This window comes from Amblyomma mixtum, chromosome 10, assembly GCF_055824585.1.
Source record: "Amblyomma mixtum isolate Tamu chromosome 10, ASM5582458v1, whole genome shotgun sequence".
NCBI lineage: Eukaryota > Metazoa > Arthropoda > Arachnida > Ixodida > Ixodidae > Amblyomma > Amblyomma mixtum.
The window spans coordinates 122,581,728-122,600,994 of NC_143021.1; the positions used below are offsets into that span (position 1 = coordinate 122,581,728).

A 19,267-nucleotide genomic window follows, 5' to 3' on the forward strand; every position below is an offset into this window, starting at 1 on the left:
AGTCTCACAATGGTGTTACTGCCGCGCCAAAGCTTGGTATTTAGGCGCCTATTCGGGTACAGTTTACCAGACGCGACACGTATTTTCCCAGAGTCGTTTGTTTGTTTGTCCTGAAGTGCTTTACGCGTCCCGCTCTGTGTGATTATTGAATGCTGCAGTGTAACGAGACGTGTACAAATGTTGACGTTCTCTCTGCTTTAAGGAATTATTCCACGCGAGCCATCCAAGTCTACCTGGATTCAACGAACAAGACTCCAGGGCTTCGGCTTCAGGCACAAAAAGTACTGGTGCATCCTGATTACAACGGCCAGATCTACGCCAATGACATCGCCGTAATCAAAGCAAGTAGTTTGGAGATCTTAACCACTCTGACAGCCCGCATCAATGACAATTCTACTGTGGCATAGTGATAGACGGAAGAATTGTTAGCCATTACACGATTTCATTGCTTCATGTAAGTTTAGCCTCCTCTAAGAAACAAAAAAGCTTGGTTCTCTTAGGGTAAATAGCGAACGTAGTATACAGTATTCTATTCCAGAGTGACCTTGGTAGCATCTTTGAAAATAATATTAATTTTTTTCGAATTTCTGTATTATATGTGTCTCTAAAAAAGAAAATTATTCCACGATTGAGTATTTGCTCGCGACGAAAAATTCAGGCATTCCGATGCTTTACAAAACTAAAAATTCGCTTCTTGAGGACTGGATTTACTCCCATAGCAGAAAATTTTTCTTTCTAAATTGAAATAGCGGCAGGCGTCTGGAAGAGTCAAGACAGAAGAGTTAAGAGAGTTACGGCAGAAGAAAGACCGCAGTATGTCTAATTAAATAAAAATAAATATATATAAACGAATAGGCACACAGCGCGTAATAAAAAGTTTGAACATGAGAAAAATTGTTTGTTTGCCTAAGTCTTGATGGCCGCTGATTCTGACTCGAAAAGAAACGAAGAATTATCCGAAGTTCTACGCAATTTATTCGCTCTCCTTCAGCAACTATCCTGAAACTTAGTTAAATACAATAGGTGCTTAGGCAAACCGTTAGTCTGCCGAGTGCTTGCATAACTTCTACAAAGGTGAATGAAATTCGCTAAAAGTGGGCACCTTACTTCGTTCAGAGCATACAAGCACAAGAAGTACATCGATTTGGGCTAGCTGGTTCAGAGCTGAGATTGAGAAGACGGCGCAAGAGGGACGAAAACATGCAAGTTACAGCCTGGGAAGTGGTCATAAACGTATTAGTTTACGTTTGGGAGCCTTAATCAGAAAAGAAACCCATAGAACTAAAAAATAGAACGCAAAATTAAACGACGAACAAATAGCGCCAATGCCAGCCGACATAGAGGAGCAATGGAGCAACGCTCCATGGAAAAGGGCGATTATAATCAGTTAGAACCACTAATCAAAACAAAAATGAAACAAGTAAAAGGAGTAAACCGCTGGACAGGGTAGGGGAAGCCACGAAGCTGGTGGAATATAGAAATTAAGGACGCCATCGAACAACGGAGGGCGGCTTCAAGGGAACACGGAGAAGAAAAGAGGGCGCAGTTATCTGAAGAGGAAATAGGCGAAAAATGAGAATCTTATCGACAAGAGAAACAGCAAGTTCAGGTCCTCGTCCAGGTTAAAATAAATCTGTGTTCTGATCACTGGCAGGCTGAAATTCACGATGCAACTGAAGGGGGGGCAAGAAAATTTTCAAACCATATAAGCTAGCTGGTTAAAAGGAAGACAAAAATGCAGGAGAGGGCTGAGTCGGGCTGGTTGGTTCATGTGTGTTCAGCGCATGTGTCTGTCTCGCCTTCTTCCGTCCCGTCCGTCAGCGCTGTTTTGCCATACCATTCAACAAAAAAGCAGGAACACATTCAAGATTTGAGGAAAAACGTATAGAAGGAGACAACGCTGTGAACTACAACACATAAGTTATAGTTGAGTCGTTTAGGAATAACTATAGGGTAACCTCCCCAAGTTAGAGAGCAACACCGGACAGCACAAAAGGGAACACCTTCGAACTGACTAGTCTTAATTGGGAAAAGGCGGAAGCAAATATTCCTGAACCCATATCCCCAGGGATCGACAAAATTCCAATCAAACTTATTGATCAACTTGCCCCAAGAAGCAAGGAAAAGCTGATAAAAGCATTGCAGAAAGTCATAACAAAAAATCCGAGATTACTGAGGTAACTCGGATTGTAGTAATGAAAAGCAATGACGCCTCCTCATTTCAAGTTACTTTTCTTAGTTCCTTAATGAACCACTCCATTTACAAATCATTGTTTTTCAATTCATCTTAGCTGACAATATTTCTCAATTATTTCGCACTTAATTCGTTTTATTTGCCCTTAATCCACCTTAATGTACGAATAGTTCGCATTTTTGTCACATTATCACCTTAGTTCATAAATAGTTCACTTTTATTCACAATTAATTCACCGTAATTGATTCTTGACACTTTCTATAATCACTAATTATTGACTGCATTTCGATTTGCACACTTTCTTCCGATTCATCTCAGTATTCATTCCGGAATTTCAAATTTGGCGCACGCGTTGGGTCCGCACAAACTTACGGTCACGGGGTCCCACACTTCCGATGTATTTTGCCGCCGCTGTGGCTCAGCGCCCCAGTAGCACAAACGGGGCTCGGAATTGCGGGCCCTCGCGGGCCCCACACGGGCAGCCCATGGGGGCCCGATGTGGGATATGTGCGGGATTTGCAACTCGGCATCGCGCGGGACCCACATGGGCAGCCCAGTGGGCTTGCTACATAGGACCAGCAGGGGAACCCCTATGGTCTGCATGCATAAAAACGATACAGGGGGCTTTCCTCGGTCTTTTGTGGGACCCATAGGGGCAGTAATGGGCTTCTTAGAGGGGACCTCCAGGGGGGCTTATATCCTCTTTACACGGGCAGCCTAACTATAGTTAAGCTTAACTGCTGTTAGAGGGCTTAACCATAGTTAACGCAAACCACAGTTACCCGTGCTTACACGCAATTTGGGCATGTCGGTTAGAGTGACGGAAACCGTCATGTGATTACCACCTTTGTGAATTTATGATTTCACCTAAAGCGGTGTATTATCAATCGAGATTACTTTAAAAAGATTATATGATCGAAAAAACGGTTGTTTCTCGTTCTTCTATCTGCGGGGCAGTTTTTTTCCTGCGCATGTGGCGGACCTTAGAGTAAAGCTGGAAAGGAGTCTACACACAATGATCGTAGTTGACTTTACAGTCAACATAATAGCCATATCTAGCCACTACTGTCCCAACGGGAGCCGCCATATCGCTCGTTCCCATGGAGGAAGAAATGCTCGTTCCGTTGTATCTCATTTTTGACTGTGTTCGCAACGCTTGTGCGTCGTTAGTGCAGTCAAGTGCGGCGCTTCATTGCCTCCTCACTTTCATGACACGAGTGTGCGATATCGTGTCCTGTGCTCTTCAGTGTGTGATTATTTTCATATGTCGAGTGCCGGACGTGTGGTCGAAAATGCGTTTGGGCGTGTGAAAGCACGCTTCAGAATCTTGCTGAACGTCTGGAGTGCAACATACACAATGTGAACACTGTGATCCGCGCTGCTTGTGTGCTGCACAATATCTGTGAGAAGCTCAATGATCAGTGTGATGCAGGCTGGTTTGGTGCAGTGCAAAGTGCAGATGAGAGGCGTCCTCAGCCAGTGTGCACAACTAGCCGAGTAGAGCCGTCAGGGGTAGCTATACGGAATGCTCTGGCAAACCATCTTTCAGGCAACTGAAACATCTTGCATGATCCGTGTTCCTTGCCTTTTTTACTAATAGATGACTCAGTGTATTGAGCAACTAAATCCTTGGGCTAATTGAGGTTCAGTTTTGTTAAGATGAATTAATAGGTGGTTCAGCTGCGTAGCTGCCAGAGAGATGGCACAATGTAACAGGAGCTAGCTCTGTGTATATAATGAGAATGAGAGGAAATGGCAACTGTAGGTTGGCACAGAAGGCGTTTTGCCCGAGGTTGCTTTGCTTTCACTGCAGCAAAGCTGATGCATTGCTGGTATAGCTGGTGCCATTTATGAGGACTTCATTTAGAGGCTTGAGTTTCTACTACTGCACCCATTCTGCCACTGCTCTCTTCTCACAGGAATTCCAAGAATACCAACCTACCTTTCTTTTAACCATTTCAACCGCTTGTCTCTCGTGCTGAGCTGCCATTTGCATCTCTTTGTAGGTGTCTCTTTGATTGTGTTGTATTTAATTTTATTCTGGAGACATATGCATGCCTGTGGTAATGAGCTTTTCCTCAAATGAATCTTAAGCTTGTGGGGATTGAGCTTCTTGGGCTACCCGAGTGTGCGCCCGCTTCTGCCGTTTCGTTCGTTAGAGAGACCCCCCGTGGGGTGTCCGCGAGCGGAATGCGGGCAGCCGCGCTGCTTGTCCTCCCTTGCAAGGGAAGCTCTTCCGAGAACCGCAGTAAATCACCCTCCCTTCCGTTCTTCCCGCTTCGACCTCGCTTCCCCATTGGGTCACACCGAGTGACAGTTGGGCGGCGTTGTTTCGGCGAGAGGTCCCGAGCGGGAAATGAACGGGGAGATCGCCACCGACTCGGGCAGCAGAAAGGTGCGTAGAGTTTGGCTCCCGGGTGCCCCGGCCTTTGCCGGGGGCCCAAGAACGCGGGTGCTTTGACGTGCGCATCTAGTATGTATGCTTGAGTCCAGGCCCGAACTTCCGGAGTCGTGTAGCCCGCCTGTGCGGGGCCGACGCGCTCCGGATTCGGGAGGGCCTGATTTGGCTGGTTCTGCGTCATCGCCGGCCATTGCTGGTGATGACGCGCGATGAGCCATCGATGTGCAACCTGCGTCGTCAAGATGTGCTCCGCGTTTACCCCATCCTTCCTCGTTTTGCGCTGCGCGTGATTTAACCCCTTTGGTTGGCCGCGCGGCATGCGATCGCCCTTAGCTGTGCTGTCCCGCGTGTATGTAGTCTTTGCTTTGCGCACGCGGCTCCGCGGGCCCGCTTTCGGGTGCTGCGGCGGGGCTATGGGTTGCACCGAGGTCTGGGGATTAGTGCAGTGTTATGTAATGCAGCTCTATGTGTAATAAACACTGGTGCTCTTAAATAACTGCGCCTTCCTTCCTTCGGAGCGAGAGCGCAGGCGCGCACCAAGCGCTGGCAGTGCCCTCAGCTTGCTCCGGCCCGAACCCGCGATATGTGGGCGAAGTGGCACCTAATGAGCACACGGTCACACTCGGGTGATGACGATCCCACAAGCTTCATGAAGGGATGTGATACTTTGGTGGGTATACGCTGCTTGCATACTTCTATTCAGATGATGACATTGTCTGCATATGCCATGAAGTGGACATCTTCGTGGTGGGCAAGACAGTGCTTTAACCTGTTCACGATTACATTAACACCAATATGTGGAAAACTCTATTGTCAAGCCTGTACTGTCTCTTTTTTTTTTCAAATCTCGGACGCTGCATGAGAGTCTGCTCACTCTCATTCTAAAATAGAGCCTTATTGCATGGTGGTCATTTTGTCCTTCCTTTGAGTTGCTGTAATGGTTCCCTCTTTCCTCAAGCAGTTACGGTGAAAAATATTAGTGCAACCAGTATCGACAGAGTGCGTGTGTGTATTGTGCAGCAGGGGATGGAGGGACTATCTGGGATACATAGTCATTGTGCCATTGGAATTAACCCCTTGTAACACCATGTCTGCAACAATATGTTTGTAGTCTTGTATTTTTAGTTTGGCCACCGGTAAAACACAGTGTGAAAGTTTTATGCTGCGCACGTCAACCATTATGTACCATTGATAGGGAGAGTTTTGTTGTTGTGTTGCTTCGTCATGATTTATTGTTGCGAATTATTCTCCTAATGAACATTACTGCCCGGGAACCAAATAAAGCATTAAAATTGATGCACGGCTGTATACCCCTTGCTGTTACCTAGCATTTCAGGAATGCTAGGAGCCTCATTATGGCATCATTTGCACAAATTTATTCCAGTAGAATTTCATCTGCCTCCAAGTTCAGATTTGTTTCCTTTATTAATGGTTCAGACAACACATGCGTAACTATTTCCCCATAAGAATAATTCTCATGTGCTTCTGCATTAACTCATGAACACAGGCTCCGGTAACCAAGCATCAATAAATCCAGTTCAATGTGTCAACATTCATAGCTTTTAAAATGACTGCTGCTAAAAAACAAGACATTGAAGAAAGTGTAGTGCAATATGTTTGTAATGAACTACTTGTAAGCAACGTATATCAGACATGTACAGTTTTATGTCAGAACCAACTTTTTACTTTTAAGTCCCCTAATCTCAGCTTCAACACTCACTTGCCATAAAGGAAACCCATTTAGCTACAAACCAAATGAAAGCCTTGTAGCGAGATTACTTGGTACAGAGGGTGCTCACTGCTTTGCTAGGATGAGGCAGGTGGAATGATACTCGGAGGTTAACTGTTTTAAGCCAGAGGTTTGGGTGAGTGGGTCATATGTAAGGATGAAATGCAGCACAAAGCAAAGGAAGGACAAGAAAGAACTTGACGAAGCGTACTGCTGACTGTTAAGCTCGTCTTTTACACCTGTGACAAAATATAGTTTGAGAAGGGGAACACTACTAGAGAATAATTTGTTTACAGAGTTCACATACCTTACTAATATCCCACAAAACTTTCTTTCGAAAGCATGAAAATCTATCATTTGTACAGTTAGGCTCACGTTAAGCTGTAAAAAGCTTCGGTTTGTACCAACCACTAGCCCTTATTGCGACAAACAGTCCTTCACCTACACACTACTTTCGCTGACAAACCTGTTAAATCATGCAGATCTCAATCCTTCCAGTAAATAAACAATTTGCTGGTACACAATAATGAAAAGCTGGTTTACGCTCCCATTTTTATATCTTAAGTTTCACATTTTATAGTATTCATTGTTGTTGAATATTGCTATTTTTTTGCTGATATACTGTCATTGTGCTATTTCATTTTGTAATTTTGTAGCATGATCTGTGCATTGTCTGTTGCTCTCTATTGCTTGCTGTGTATTTCTTCGCAATATTTGTGTATTACTGGCCTATATGCTCCTGTTTTACCAGTTCAAAAAGCTTTTAGTCTCGCACTCACAGTTTTAAAGTGCAGTGTGATAGATACTATTGCATTTTCTGTTGTTTGTTTAGCAAAAGTAAACTTTCTCTGTGCATTTTCATGTCAGTACTATTTTGCTATCATTAATATTCCCCAGAGTCTCCCCGCACGCTATCACTTACCCTAAAGAAAGCCCATTTGGTTGGAAAAAAGATGAACGCCCCTTGCAAATGATGATCAGTGGATAGGCAACAGCAGGAAGTTCACTGTGGAAAGGTATGTGGAGCGATACCCTAGGAGAAACAGCAGTATTTCTTGCCACAACCTTATTCGTTCATTGCACCCACACCTATATTCTTCTGTAGTGTACACACACCCATTGTCAATACGTATACTGCACACTGCTGTGGTAGTCAACCCCCACAGTAATTTGCTGCTTAATCCACAGTATAAAATTCCAGACGTAAAAGAGCTTTGTTCATATCATCACATGCTGCTAAATACCTTTGCATCGGTCTGCATTGTCGAAACGCCTCCTCTTTGGAGTATCAGAAACTGATTCCATTGCCTCTTAAGCCGTGCTAGGGTGACGTGCACGTGACAGTCCAATGAAATATATGGCAGCACCCAGGAAGCCCTCAAAAGAATACATCACAAACTGCGAACCAACAAGCACTTGAGATCACTCTTTATTTTGTGACTGACTGCTTCCTCTCTCAAGGAATCTTTCTAGAAGCCTGACCATGCTTGCGTTAATGTCGTTCGCTTCTCCTTGAAGGCGGACCATTTTTTTTGCGCATTTTATGGGCTTTTCGTTCGGCCCGTACTGCTTCCTCTGCTTCTGTTTTGTGGAGGGCAATCAGCTGCTGCACAGTGGTTGCCGGTCTTTTGTGGCTACTCTTTTGAGTTTTGGGTCTGCTACAATTTGTCCCAGCAGTAACCGCACTGCTTCCTCCACCGCCATTGCTGCCACTTGTAATTGCCAGTGCATGTACCACAGGAGTGGTGCTGCAGCTGGCGGAACTGGCAGCATTTTCCAGGTGGTCCTCTCTGCTTGCTTCTGGAAGCCCGTCCTCCCACGACATCACCACTTCTGCACCGTCATGTGCCTCATTGACGACTGGCAGCTGCACATGACACAACAGAGAAAACAGCATGCTTTTAAGATTTGAAAGGAGAGGTTAAAGGCATCCTAAAGAAATGCACTCACCAGCTGCCACAGCATATTGAGAAAAACAGAAGCTATTGACGGCCACGGTGAGGTGGGCATTTCAGCATGGCACTGAGGTTGAAGGGGTCTTTTTTTGGTCTATGAAGAAAGGAAATGGCGCAGTAAATGTCGCACATATTGGTTTACACCTTAACTGAAAGGAGGGAGTGAAAGAAAAAAGGAGGAAAGAGGTGCCATATTGGAGAGCTCAAATAATTTCGACCACCTGGGTATCTTTAACGCGCACTGACGTCGCACAGCACACGAGGGCCTTTTCCGTTTTGCCTCCATCGAAACGCGGCCGTGTCTGTACATGGTTTCAAGAGGCAAGTGCCATTTTTGCTCTGCTTTGCCGATGCTCATGGTTGTGGGAGTGGTTTACTCTGCACAACTCCCAAATGTGCTCTTTACTGTTTGCCACTGGCCAGCCTGTCGTAAATCGAAATACACAGTGCACTGAGAAATGGGCAGTGATGGAATTGTGCCGTGATTTCATGTACTGATAGGCAATGTTACAAATAGCAAGTCACCTCCATATTTTCCTCGACTCGCCCATTATCGTTGATGGGCAGGCACCCAAGAAAACTGTGGAGCTGCCAGTAGAACAACCATGGCACACCGGGTGAGCCTGTAGCAGTGCCTGTCCGTCTCAGCTGCCTGAAAAAATGGAAATCATTTCAATAAATAATTGTACTGCTTAAATAAAAGACATTAAAGATTGCAATCCGAGCAGTTCGCAGTCTCAGCAGTTATCTTCAGTGCATTAAAGGCCACTGTGCATTCAACACTGCGAGACTAATATTTCACAATTATGTGCCTAACCAGCAGGCGCATGTGTTGGTGAAATTAGTGATGTTGCTTTAATCCTACCGGTTGCAGTTTTGAAAGTGAAGCCGCAACTGTCGTATTATGGTTCTGCTAATGGCATTCAAGTATCTGTGAGGCAGTGCAGAGTGGAACGCGGAAAAGTTATATGAAAGAAAAATAAATCTGCTCAGTTACTGCCATAGCAGGACGCCTGAAACGCTGACGCGTGCGTGCAATGCCGACGCGTACCGAAGATGAAATACCGACGCTGATGGCGATGAAGATCGTAGACAATAACAACACAAACGGAGGATGAAGTTGTCATGCAGTTCGATGCACGCGTGCACGAGCGAAGTCAAATTAGAACGACTATACGCCGAGTGACGTGTTTGCTGCCTCTGTCATGTGTCCTTACTCTCGAAAACTTTACGACCTTGATAACATATCTGCAAGATCGTATCGGACACCAGTAATCGCTAGCGACATGTGCTATACTGCCGCACATGGGGGGCTATAGCTCAGTTGCACCAGAGTTCTTTAATAGCTTGTTGCACTGAGTAAACAACACCAAGAAAGCGATATTGCACGAGTATTATTCGTTTAAGATCGCACTTACCGGTATTTCTTGTTGAGGTTGTCCATCTTCTGCTTGACTTGCTTGGCAGTGTATGGGCCTTCGCCCGGCGCAAGCTCGGCGTTCAGCGCGTCCGCGATCGCTGCGTATCGCGCGTTGCGCTTGTTGCCTCGCAGCGCAGGGAGATGGTCCTCCCAGATGCGTATCAAGGCCGTTGTTGTTGCATCAGGCCAGTTGACACGCCTCTGGGAGGACGACTCGCTTGACATCGGCGTTTCTGCTGCCGCGGGCGCCGCCATCTTGTCGCAAACAGTAGTTAGCCGCAAACAGTAGTTAGCCAGCTCGGTTACGTTAACTGCAGTTAGTGGCGTAACTATGGTTTGGCTTGTCGTGTGAGCACGGCTAACAATAGTTACGGAGAACCGTAGTTACCTTAACTGTAGTTAAGGGCGCCCGTGTAAATACAGTATTAGGCGGCAGTGCAGCGGGGACTCACGCGGGCTAGCCCAAGTCCGGCCCACATGGGCAAGCCCAAGTCCGGCCCACATGGGCTAGCCCAAGTCCGGCCTACGTGGGCTAGCCCAAGTTCGGCCCACAGGCAAACACACATAGACCAAGAAAGTGACAGGACACACACCAGCGCTGAATTCAGCGCTGGTGTGTGTGTCCTCTATCTTTCATGGACTTGGTGTGTTCGCGCTGTTGAACCATCATTATGAATATACACTAATTAGCCCAATTTGGACTTCATCCTCAGGCAAAACAGTCCACTTTTGCCTCTCAACCGGTTTTCCTTGGGTGATGGCTCCCCCGCCCAATTGCTTCTCTTTGTTAGAGCCACTTCGGTGCGCGCTATCTTTTTCCCATCGAACAAGAAACGCGAGCTGTGATGCATTACGGGAAAGGTCTAGTATTGGACAGTCGCAGGTATTAAGCGACCGCGTAAGGAGCTCGTCAGGTGAAATCCCGGCTCCGCCCGTCGGAAAAAACCCAAAATTCCTGTAAATAGAAAAAGAAAATAGCCCCACTGCGCCAGGTGGGCAAGTAACGCGTATGCCACGAAGGTTTTTGTTTGTTCTTTATTCCCGTAGGCCACGAAGGGTAATTGCTTCAGGCGTGTTTGAGCGACACCCATTGAACGCGTGGTCGGGTGTATGGCTTAGTAACCTGTGTTTGAGATGTGTTCTGGTCTGACAGTAATGAAAAAAAAAACAAATATTGGTGTGGTGAATGGGGGCTTAACGTCCCAAAGCGACTCAGGCTATGAGGGACGATGCAGTGAAGAGCTTCGGAAATTTCGACCATCTGGGGTTCTAAAACGTGCAAAGACATCGCACAGTACACGGGCCTCTAGAATTTCGCCTTTATCGAAATTCGGCCGCCGCGGCCGGGATCGAACCCGTGTCTTTCGGGTCAGCAGCCGAGAGCCGTAAACATTGAGCCACCGCGGAGCCAGACAAATATTAATATGCAAATTACGCGTCAGAAATTGGACGGAATGAAAAGGGGTGTTATGGTGCTTCAGTGTACTGGAACAAATGGTGTGTATGTGTACAAGTGGCGTAGTATGCCGTGCTCTGTAAGCTAGATAAGGATTGATCATAGGTAATCAATAATTGGGATTGTAATCGATGATCGTTATCGGTAAAGTGATTGTGGATTGGTAATCGCTAAGAAATAAGAAAAGGAATAAAGACGAAAAGAAGCTACCGAGAATCTCACGCAGCGGAAGGTGTACGTCACATTACTTGAAAAGAGATAATGCGTGCAAAAGAAGACAGGACGAAAGAGAAGGCACGGACAAGCCAGGCGTCTCATGACGCCTTTCCCCGAGGATTGGCAATGCTCAGTATCGTGAATGCACCTCACGCCTTTCGTATTTGAATCAATATTGTGTTTCAAATGTGTGTCGTAACATTGTTGGTGTGTAAACAGGTTGCTAGGACGATTACAATGCTTGCTTGGTCATCCTCCTTTATTTACGGCACATTCCGCAGCATCGATGCGATGCGTGATGTTTGTTCAGGGCCTTAAGCCGCTCCCCCTCAGGACGCTCGTCGCTGATTGCGCTCGCACGTATGCACCATATGCCTGTGTAAAGAAAGAATACACACCACAAAACTAATTTTAGTCTTGTTATCATGAAGGACAAGAATTTTCGGTGTGTAACAGAGAAAATTTTTCGATATTTTGTCTCTCTACGCTGTGCAATCTACAACTGGCTGGTTCAAAAAAGACACTGAACAACTAGAAAGTTTCTGTTGACACCGAGCATATAACTGAGACGGCGGCAGTACTCAGACAACAGAGTAATTTCAAATGCGTACTTACGTCCTAGCAGCTCGACGTCGCCGTCATAAAATCCGCCTTCTCTGCCGTGGCCTCCACCGCTAAAATGTCAGTAAATGTCACTGTTCACTACTCACGTCTTTCGGACCGAAGTTATTCAACACTGAGACAGGGACGACAGGGTTCCACCATACTTGCACTGGACGTACGCATGGAAGGCGATGTCATCTTCGATCGTGGATTGATCAAGCAACACGAGGAAAGGAACACAAAAATGTATAACAGAAATTCAACGGCGACTAGCGAGTGCCAGCGTGTTTTCGCAGCTACCTTCGTCCCTTGACACTCAACCCAACCGCAGAAAAAAAAAACCTGTTTCAAGCAAACGCAGGAAAGGCCGGACACAGTGAGCAAGTAGAATCGGAGCCCCCTCTCCACTTCATGGAGCGTCGCGGGGAGTGTGGTCGGGAGGGCGGCTTAAAATGTTCGGTAGTGGGCTGTAGAGTGAGTGCCTCCGCGCCATTTCGGGGAAGGGGGCTGGGAGGGACAGGACCGACACAAAGGGGCCCTCGGGGAAGGTACAAAGGCAGACAGAAAAACCAGGGTTGAGTAGGTTTTTTTTTTTTGAGAGTGGACCCAGGAAAAGCAGGGAAGGCGGTGGTGAGAGGAGAAAAAGACTTGAAAAAAAAAAGTGCGCAAAGACAGGTTACTCGTGTAACGTTTCTACAGGAGTTTGTTTTTATTTTGTTCTCTCTAGCACTGTACCTTTTCGCTAGTTTTCTTGTTCGTCGATAGAAATGTCGGCGATTTGTGATTAGTATCTCTTCCTGATAGGGTGAAGGGTGGGGCAGCTCGCGATGGCGCTTGGCCAAGTTGCGTTATCAATGTGCGGTCACTAGACGAAGAAGACGCGCAAAGAATTCCTGCACAAAAACCAAGAATGTTGTGTCTTGATCGATGCATCGCTACAGACTGCTGCTAGCGGACATTAAGAAAGCTGCTGCAATTAACGCGACAGTAACAAACCTTTTGCAGCCTCTGGCGCAGCCGCCGGAGGCTCGCTATGTTCATCAACCAGTCATGAATTCCATGCGCCACATGTTGCATGGGGACGACGAAAGCGCTTGAAGTGCTGGCGTAATTGAAGTGCGTTGAAACAAGCAAGAAACCTTATCTTGGCAGCTTTCTCCGCGGCGACCGTAGCACACCAGAAAAAAATACAATGCGATAAACGCAAAAGAAGCACCAACAAATCTCAGAAGCGGGTTCTTTTGTTATTACGACGTTCAATGAGCAGCTCTTCGTCAGAGTGAAACGTGCAAGGTCTTGGTATTTGGTCATGCTTAACCCTTTTACCTCTGATGTAGGATATGCAGGCAGACTAAATGCGAGAATGTCAACTCTTCCCGTGTACAACTAGTGTACGTGTGACTGTCGATAGGTTTTGCCCGGCAACTCGCTAATGGCGCATGATGTTTCTGCACTGTGAAGCCCAGAGTAATCTGCGCAGGATTTGCGAAGGATGCTGGCGGATATATATTAGACGTTTCCCGCACACGCTGCATGCTTTGCTACTGCGCATCTCACGCTTAGGCCTTTTCTACCAGCTATGTACGATACAGGCGGGGAAAATGTTGGAATCGCAATTGTGCCCATGCCTAGCCCATATATTTTCCATGCAGGACCAATTTAGGCTACAGGCGGGAATACTGGTGTTAGCCCACACACAGCCCAATTGGTTCCGTTAGGGCGCTGCACGGGCAGCCCCTGTTCGGTGTGCCCGCACTTCACCGTCATGTAGCCCCATCTTTTATGCACACGAACTGCACGCAGCCCATGCTTACCCCTTTCATACCCGATTTAGAATGCGGTGAAGACATCGGAATGGCAAATGTGCCCATGCCCAGCCCACGCGGGACCTTCGCCGGTGTTGCTAAGACAGCCCAAACTGCATTCCTGAAACGCCTCGCCACTGTGCAGCCCATAGTTTAGCCCCTGTATTTCCTACGCGGGACCCATGTCGGCTGAAGACGGGAATACTAGCTCTTTGCCCACACAAAACACTGCGGCTCCCTCATGGTGGTGTACGGGCCGCCCCTTTTCGGGTTGCCCGCGCTTCACCATAATAGAGCCCGCATCCTAGCGCGCGTGTATCTGCGGTGGGACCAAGGTGGGCTGCCCAGTCTGTTTTAGCCCATGCCTAGCCGACGACGGACCCATTCGGGCACGAAGTGGGCAGCCCCAGCGTTTTGTGCCAGCACTGCACCCACGGGGGACCCCTGTGGGTTTATTGCGGGCAGCCACCAGCCCTCATTGTACATGTCGGACCCGCATGGGCCCGCCACCTTGTTCTACTGGGGCGGTTATGGTGCTCGGCTGCTGACCCAAAAGACGCGGGTTCGATCCCGGCCGCGGCGGTTGAATTTCATTGGAGGAGAAATTCTAGAGGCCCGTGTACTGTGCGATGTCAGTGCACGTTAAAGAACCCCAGGTGGTCGAAATTTCCGGAGCCCTCCACTGCGGCGTCTCTCATAGCCTTAGTCGCTTTGGGACGTTAAACCCCATAAACCAACCAAACAACTTCCGATATTTTCATATTTGGCGCCACTTTTGCACTGGCCCCGTCCACTAATTAACTATTCGTCCGATTTCGAAATTTTTCTTAGCGCAGCAACCTTACATCATCCTCTTTCGATTACAACCGCTTGTTTGATGCTACCTCTTCTGAGTTGCCTACAACTGCTGCCGGCACATATTGCGCATACGACTGTGCCGACATAGCCTAGTAATACTTTCGCATTAAAACGTTAGAGATCACTACGGTGACCAGCACTGGGAGAATGCGAAAGCATTGACGCCTCTTCGCCACTCGTCGCCTCTCTTTCCTCCTCTAACACTCTATTTGCTCCTCTATGCCTGTATTTGATCAAGTAATTCACACTTAATTCACTTCATTTCAAACTTAATGCACCTTAATGTAGCATTATTTCACATTTAAATCGAATTATTCTCCTTAATTCAACCTAATTTACTTTTATTGTCAATTAATGCACCTTAATTCACCGTTTTCTTGGGATGGCGTTGCGCACACGAAAAAACTACACAGGAAAGAGCAGAAGACAGATAGAGCACAAACTATAAACTGAATTTATTGCTTTCACAACAGAATATGTATGCAGCATTCACACGTGCAAAAAAAGAATGGGCAGATGGGAAGAAAAAAGGGGAAAAGGGGGTGGGGGAAAGGGGAAAGCAAGTCAAGCCTGCATAGGTCAGCTGATGTCAGTTGATGATGTTCTGAGCCGATGCTCAAAGACATCAATAATCTGGGCAAGAGTATAAACAAAATAGCCCGCGATTTTTTAGAAGCATTCCACATCAAAGAAAACGGCGACAATTGTATTAGCGATACCTCGGTCACCTTGTATGATAGGGAAAGGAATTTTATCCCTGGTCAGCGCTCTTTACCTTCTTCTCCTTCTTCTTCCTGTGTGGTGTTCGCGCTGCTGATACATATGGATCGCAACCAACTAGCCCGACAGATGGTGGTTTTTGCTGACCTAGGCAGGCTTGGCTTGCTTTCCCCTTTCCCCCCCCACCCATTTGCGGCTACCGTATCCCCAAGAACTTCTTAATCTCATCCACCCACCTAACTTTCTGCCACCCCTGCTACGCTTCCCTTCTCTTGGAATCCCCTCCGCTACCCTTAAGGACCAGCGGTTATCTTTCCTTCGCATTACATGCCCTGCCCAAGCCCAGTTCTTCCTCTTGATTTCGACTGGGATATCATTAACCGGCGTTTGTTCCCTCACCCACTCTGCCCGCTTGCGATCTCTTAACGTTACATCTATCATTTTTCTTTCCATAGCTCGCTGCGTTTTCCTTAACTTAAGCTGAACCCTCTTCGTTAGCCTCCACGTTTTTTGCCCCATAGGTGAGTTTCGGTAAGATGCAGCGGTAGTATACTTTTTTTCTTAAGAGATACTGGTAGACTGCCATTCATGACCTGAGTGAACCTGCCAAATGAACTCCAGCCCATTTTTACCGTTTTGGTTATTGCCCTCCCATGACAGGCAAACATACCGAGATACTAAAGTTGAAAGTACTTGGGAAGGGATAAAAAGTACGAAAACTGTGAACGTACACAAAGGATTAAAGCAAGGTTGTCCTCTAACACCGCGGCTGTTCATGCTTTACATAATAAATATGGAAAGAAGGCTACAAGTAAATAATGTAGGTTATAATCTGTAGCACGGATTAGGCGCTAAGGTCGTTGAGCGACGGCTCCCGGGTGCAATGTATGCGGACGATATTGTACTGTTAGCAGATAGCCAGGAAGATTTTCAAACTACGGTTAATTGCTATGGAGACGAAGGAGACGCTATAGCTTTCAGTTTTAGCGCAACTATATCAGGCGTGATGGTTTTCAATGATACAAATGTTCAGGTGCTCACAGTAGAAGGCCATGAAATACCCAGAGTGGCCGAATACAAATGTTTGGGGATATGGTGAAATGAAGGGCAGATATACACTAAAAAGCACGAACAGTCTCAATAGAAAAGGACGAAGAGACGCCGAGATAATGAAACATAGGGCATTATGGGGGTACAATAAATATGAAGTACTGAAATGTATTTGGAAAGGAATAATGTGTTATTGGGCTCATTTTCGAGAATGCGGTTCTGTGCTTAAAGGCAGAAGTTCAGTGGGGATTAAAAGTAAATCAGAGAGCTGTTGGAAGATTAGCACTAGGTGCTTACGGCGAAACCACAAATGAGTCAGTACAGGGGGATACGGGCTGGACATCTTTTGAAGCACGGGAAGCTCAGAGTAAAATACTATATGAAGAACGCCTGAACAAACTTGACGTTAATAGGGGTAGCTAAGGTATTTAAACACGTATACAAAAAGAGCGATGGCTCACAATGGCGCAAAGAACTAGGAGACTAATCTGTGCGTATGCCGGACACGAGGACAGAGAAAGAAAGAGCATTAAACGGCAGGCCAGAAAAGTGGATGGTAAAAATTAGATTAATTCAATGAAAAATAAGCGTAGCGTAGAACTATATCGATACGGGAAAATAGGGATCAGGAAGGAATTGTTCTATGATAATTCATGAGGCAGTGCCCAACTTTTTGAATCTAGGTCAGGGTGTTTTGGAACGCCAAACTGCAAAAAGAAATTCAACGAAGATGGCACATGTGCTGTGTGTGGTAGAACGGAATATGCTTGTGCAGGTTGGTAATTAATTGTCACATAGTAATCGTAGCGCTGGAACAACGCAGGACAAAGACCAGACGGGACAAGCGGCAACATTCAACACAGCGGATTTATTGCAGACCAGGAGCATATATACATAACTGATCAAGTCGATAGAAAGATGAAAAGACAAGTCAAAATGTGACATTTCGTCATGCCATGAAACAGAGCTCTTTCCTTGATAATGCCACAGGCGGCCTGCTGACGCATTGATCGCCTGCCCATGTTATCTCACACGCTTCCTTTATTCTCTAGTCAAGTCGTTATGGTGCCGCTACAAAATGACGGTCTTATCGAACAGGGGGTGGCAAGATAGTTCTGCGTCACATTTTTTTGCAATTGGCCGCCAGATAGCTGTCCGTGGTGATGTTTCTCACTTTATTGTTGGGCTCTAGGAGGCGCACATTAATACACCTGCCCGTTTGCCCTATGCGGTGCCAACCACGTGAAAAGGGAATTTTGTATACCCCTCTCTTCCTGCAAGAAACGTGTGCTTAAGTCTACAATGAGGATTCGGTGATCGTTAAGACAGCTCTTTTTGCACACACTCAAAAGCTTTTTAGGTGCCTCAATTCTCCTTTTACGACAAAGCCTTGCCCTGCCTTCCTTCGATTGTCAGAGATCTTATGCACATTGAGAATCACAGCTAACTTTCCTTTCTTTCTTTTTTCTTCCATTTTTCTTCCATTTTGAGTCAAGATCAGTGTCCTGCAGGAATATTAAAAGGAGGCGTGAAGCCTGTCTTCTCCATGTATGGTTTCCACTCGGGTAGATAATGTCCTGAACTTTACTGTGAAGGGCTCCTCTCTTCTTGAAGGAAGCGAGCATCACAGACCTTTCTGCGTGGTACTCTGGGCAGTACTTAATACAATGTTCTATATCCCCGCACACAGTACATATAGAACATAGCGGAGACGATGCCATGCCCGTCTTAAGCATCCAGGCAGGAGCATGAGCAGCGCCCGTTCGAATTCTATGTAGTAGAGTGGCCTGGGATCTTCTCAGACTGGAGGTAGAAGCCGGCGAGCGCCATTCAACACCTCGAACAGTCAAAGTCACCAGCGATGATCACTTTAAAGGCGTAGAGCCTCTGCTGAACAGTGTAATCGCTGATGATCCCAAATATGGCCTCAGGGCTACTAGGTGGACGGTACACAGCACACACGACGATGGCTAACCCATAGACCGAAATCACAGATGATTTCAATGCAGGTAAATTCGGAACCATATTTTGATTTCAGAAAGTTACTTTTTTTTTTACCACAGCCTCACACTTCTCATCATTTACATCATAATCATCATTAGCCCGTCTACGCCAACTGCAGTGCAAAAGCCTCTTTCATGTCTCTGCAATTAACCCTGTGTTTTGCCAGCTTTTCCCACCGCGTCCCCGCCAATTTATTAATCTCATCCGCCCACCTAACCTTCTGCCGTCTCCTGCTACGCTTGCCTTCTCTTGGAATCCACTCCTTTACCCTTAAGGGCCAGCGGTTATCTTGCCTTCGCATTACATGCCCTGCCCAAGCCAGTTTCTTCTTCTTGATTTCAACTAAGATGTCATTAACCCGCATTTGTTCCCTCACCCACTCCGCCCTCTTCCGATCTCTTAACGTTACACCTTTCATTTTCCTTTCCATAGCTCGCTGCGTTGTCCTTAACTTAAGCTGAACCCGCTTTGTTAGCCTCCACGTTTCTGCCCCATAGGCGAGTGCTGGCAAGATACACCTGTTGTATACTTTTCTCTGGAGGGATATTGGTAAACTGCCATTTTATCTGTGAGAACCTGCCATATGCGCTCTAGCTCATTCTTATTCTAGTTATTTCCCTCTCATGATCCGAATCAGCGGTCGCTGCCTGCTTTTAGTAGACGTATTCATTTACCTCTTTCAGCACCTGGCTGCCGATTGTGAACTGCTGTTCCCTTGCTAGACTGTTGAACATTACTTTGGTTTTCTGCATGTTAATTTTCAGACCAACCGTTCTTCTCAGCCTAACTCATTGATGATGCATTGTAGTTGATGTCCTGGGTTATTCAGCAAGGCAATGCATCAACGAATCGCAGA

The 19,267-nt window shown here is 46.5% G+C and overlaps 1 protein-coding gene and 1 pseudogene across 1 annotated transcript in view; one reads left to right on the forward strand and one right to left on the reverse strand.

The window, feature by feature from the left end:
- The window catches only part of LOC149326824 (trypsin-1-like), a 54,791-nt gene that overhangs the window by 8,411 nt on the left and 27,113 nt on the right, over window positions 1-19,267 (forward strand). Inside the window, exon 3 of the mRNA XM_089564689.1 lies at window positions 203-341. Coding sequence (XP_089420815.1) covers window positions 203-341 — 139 coding nt within the window. The remainder of the gene's footprint in view (window positions 1-202; window positions 342-19,267) is intronic.
- LOC149326825 (uncharacterized) lies at window positions 7,747-9,954 on the reverse strand (annotated as a pseudogene).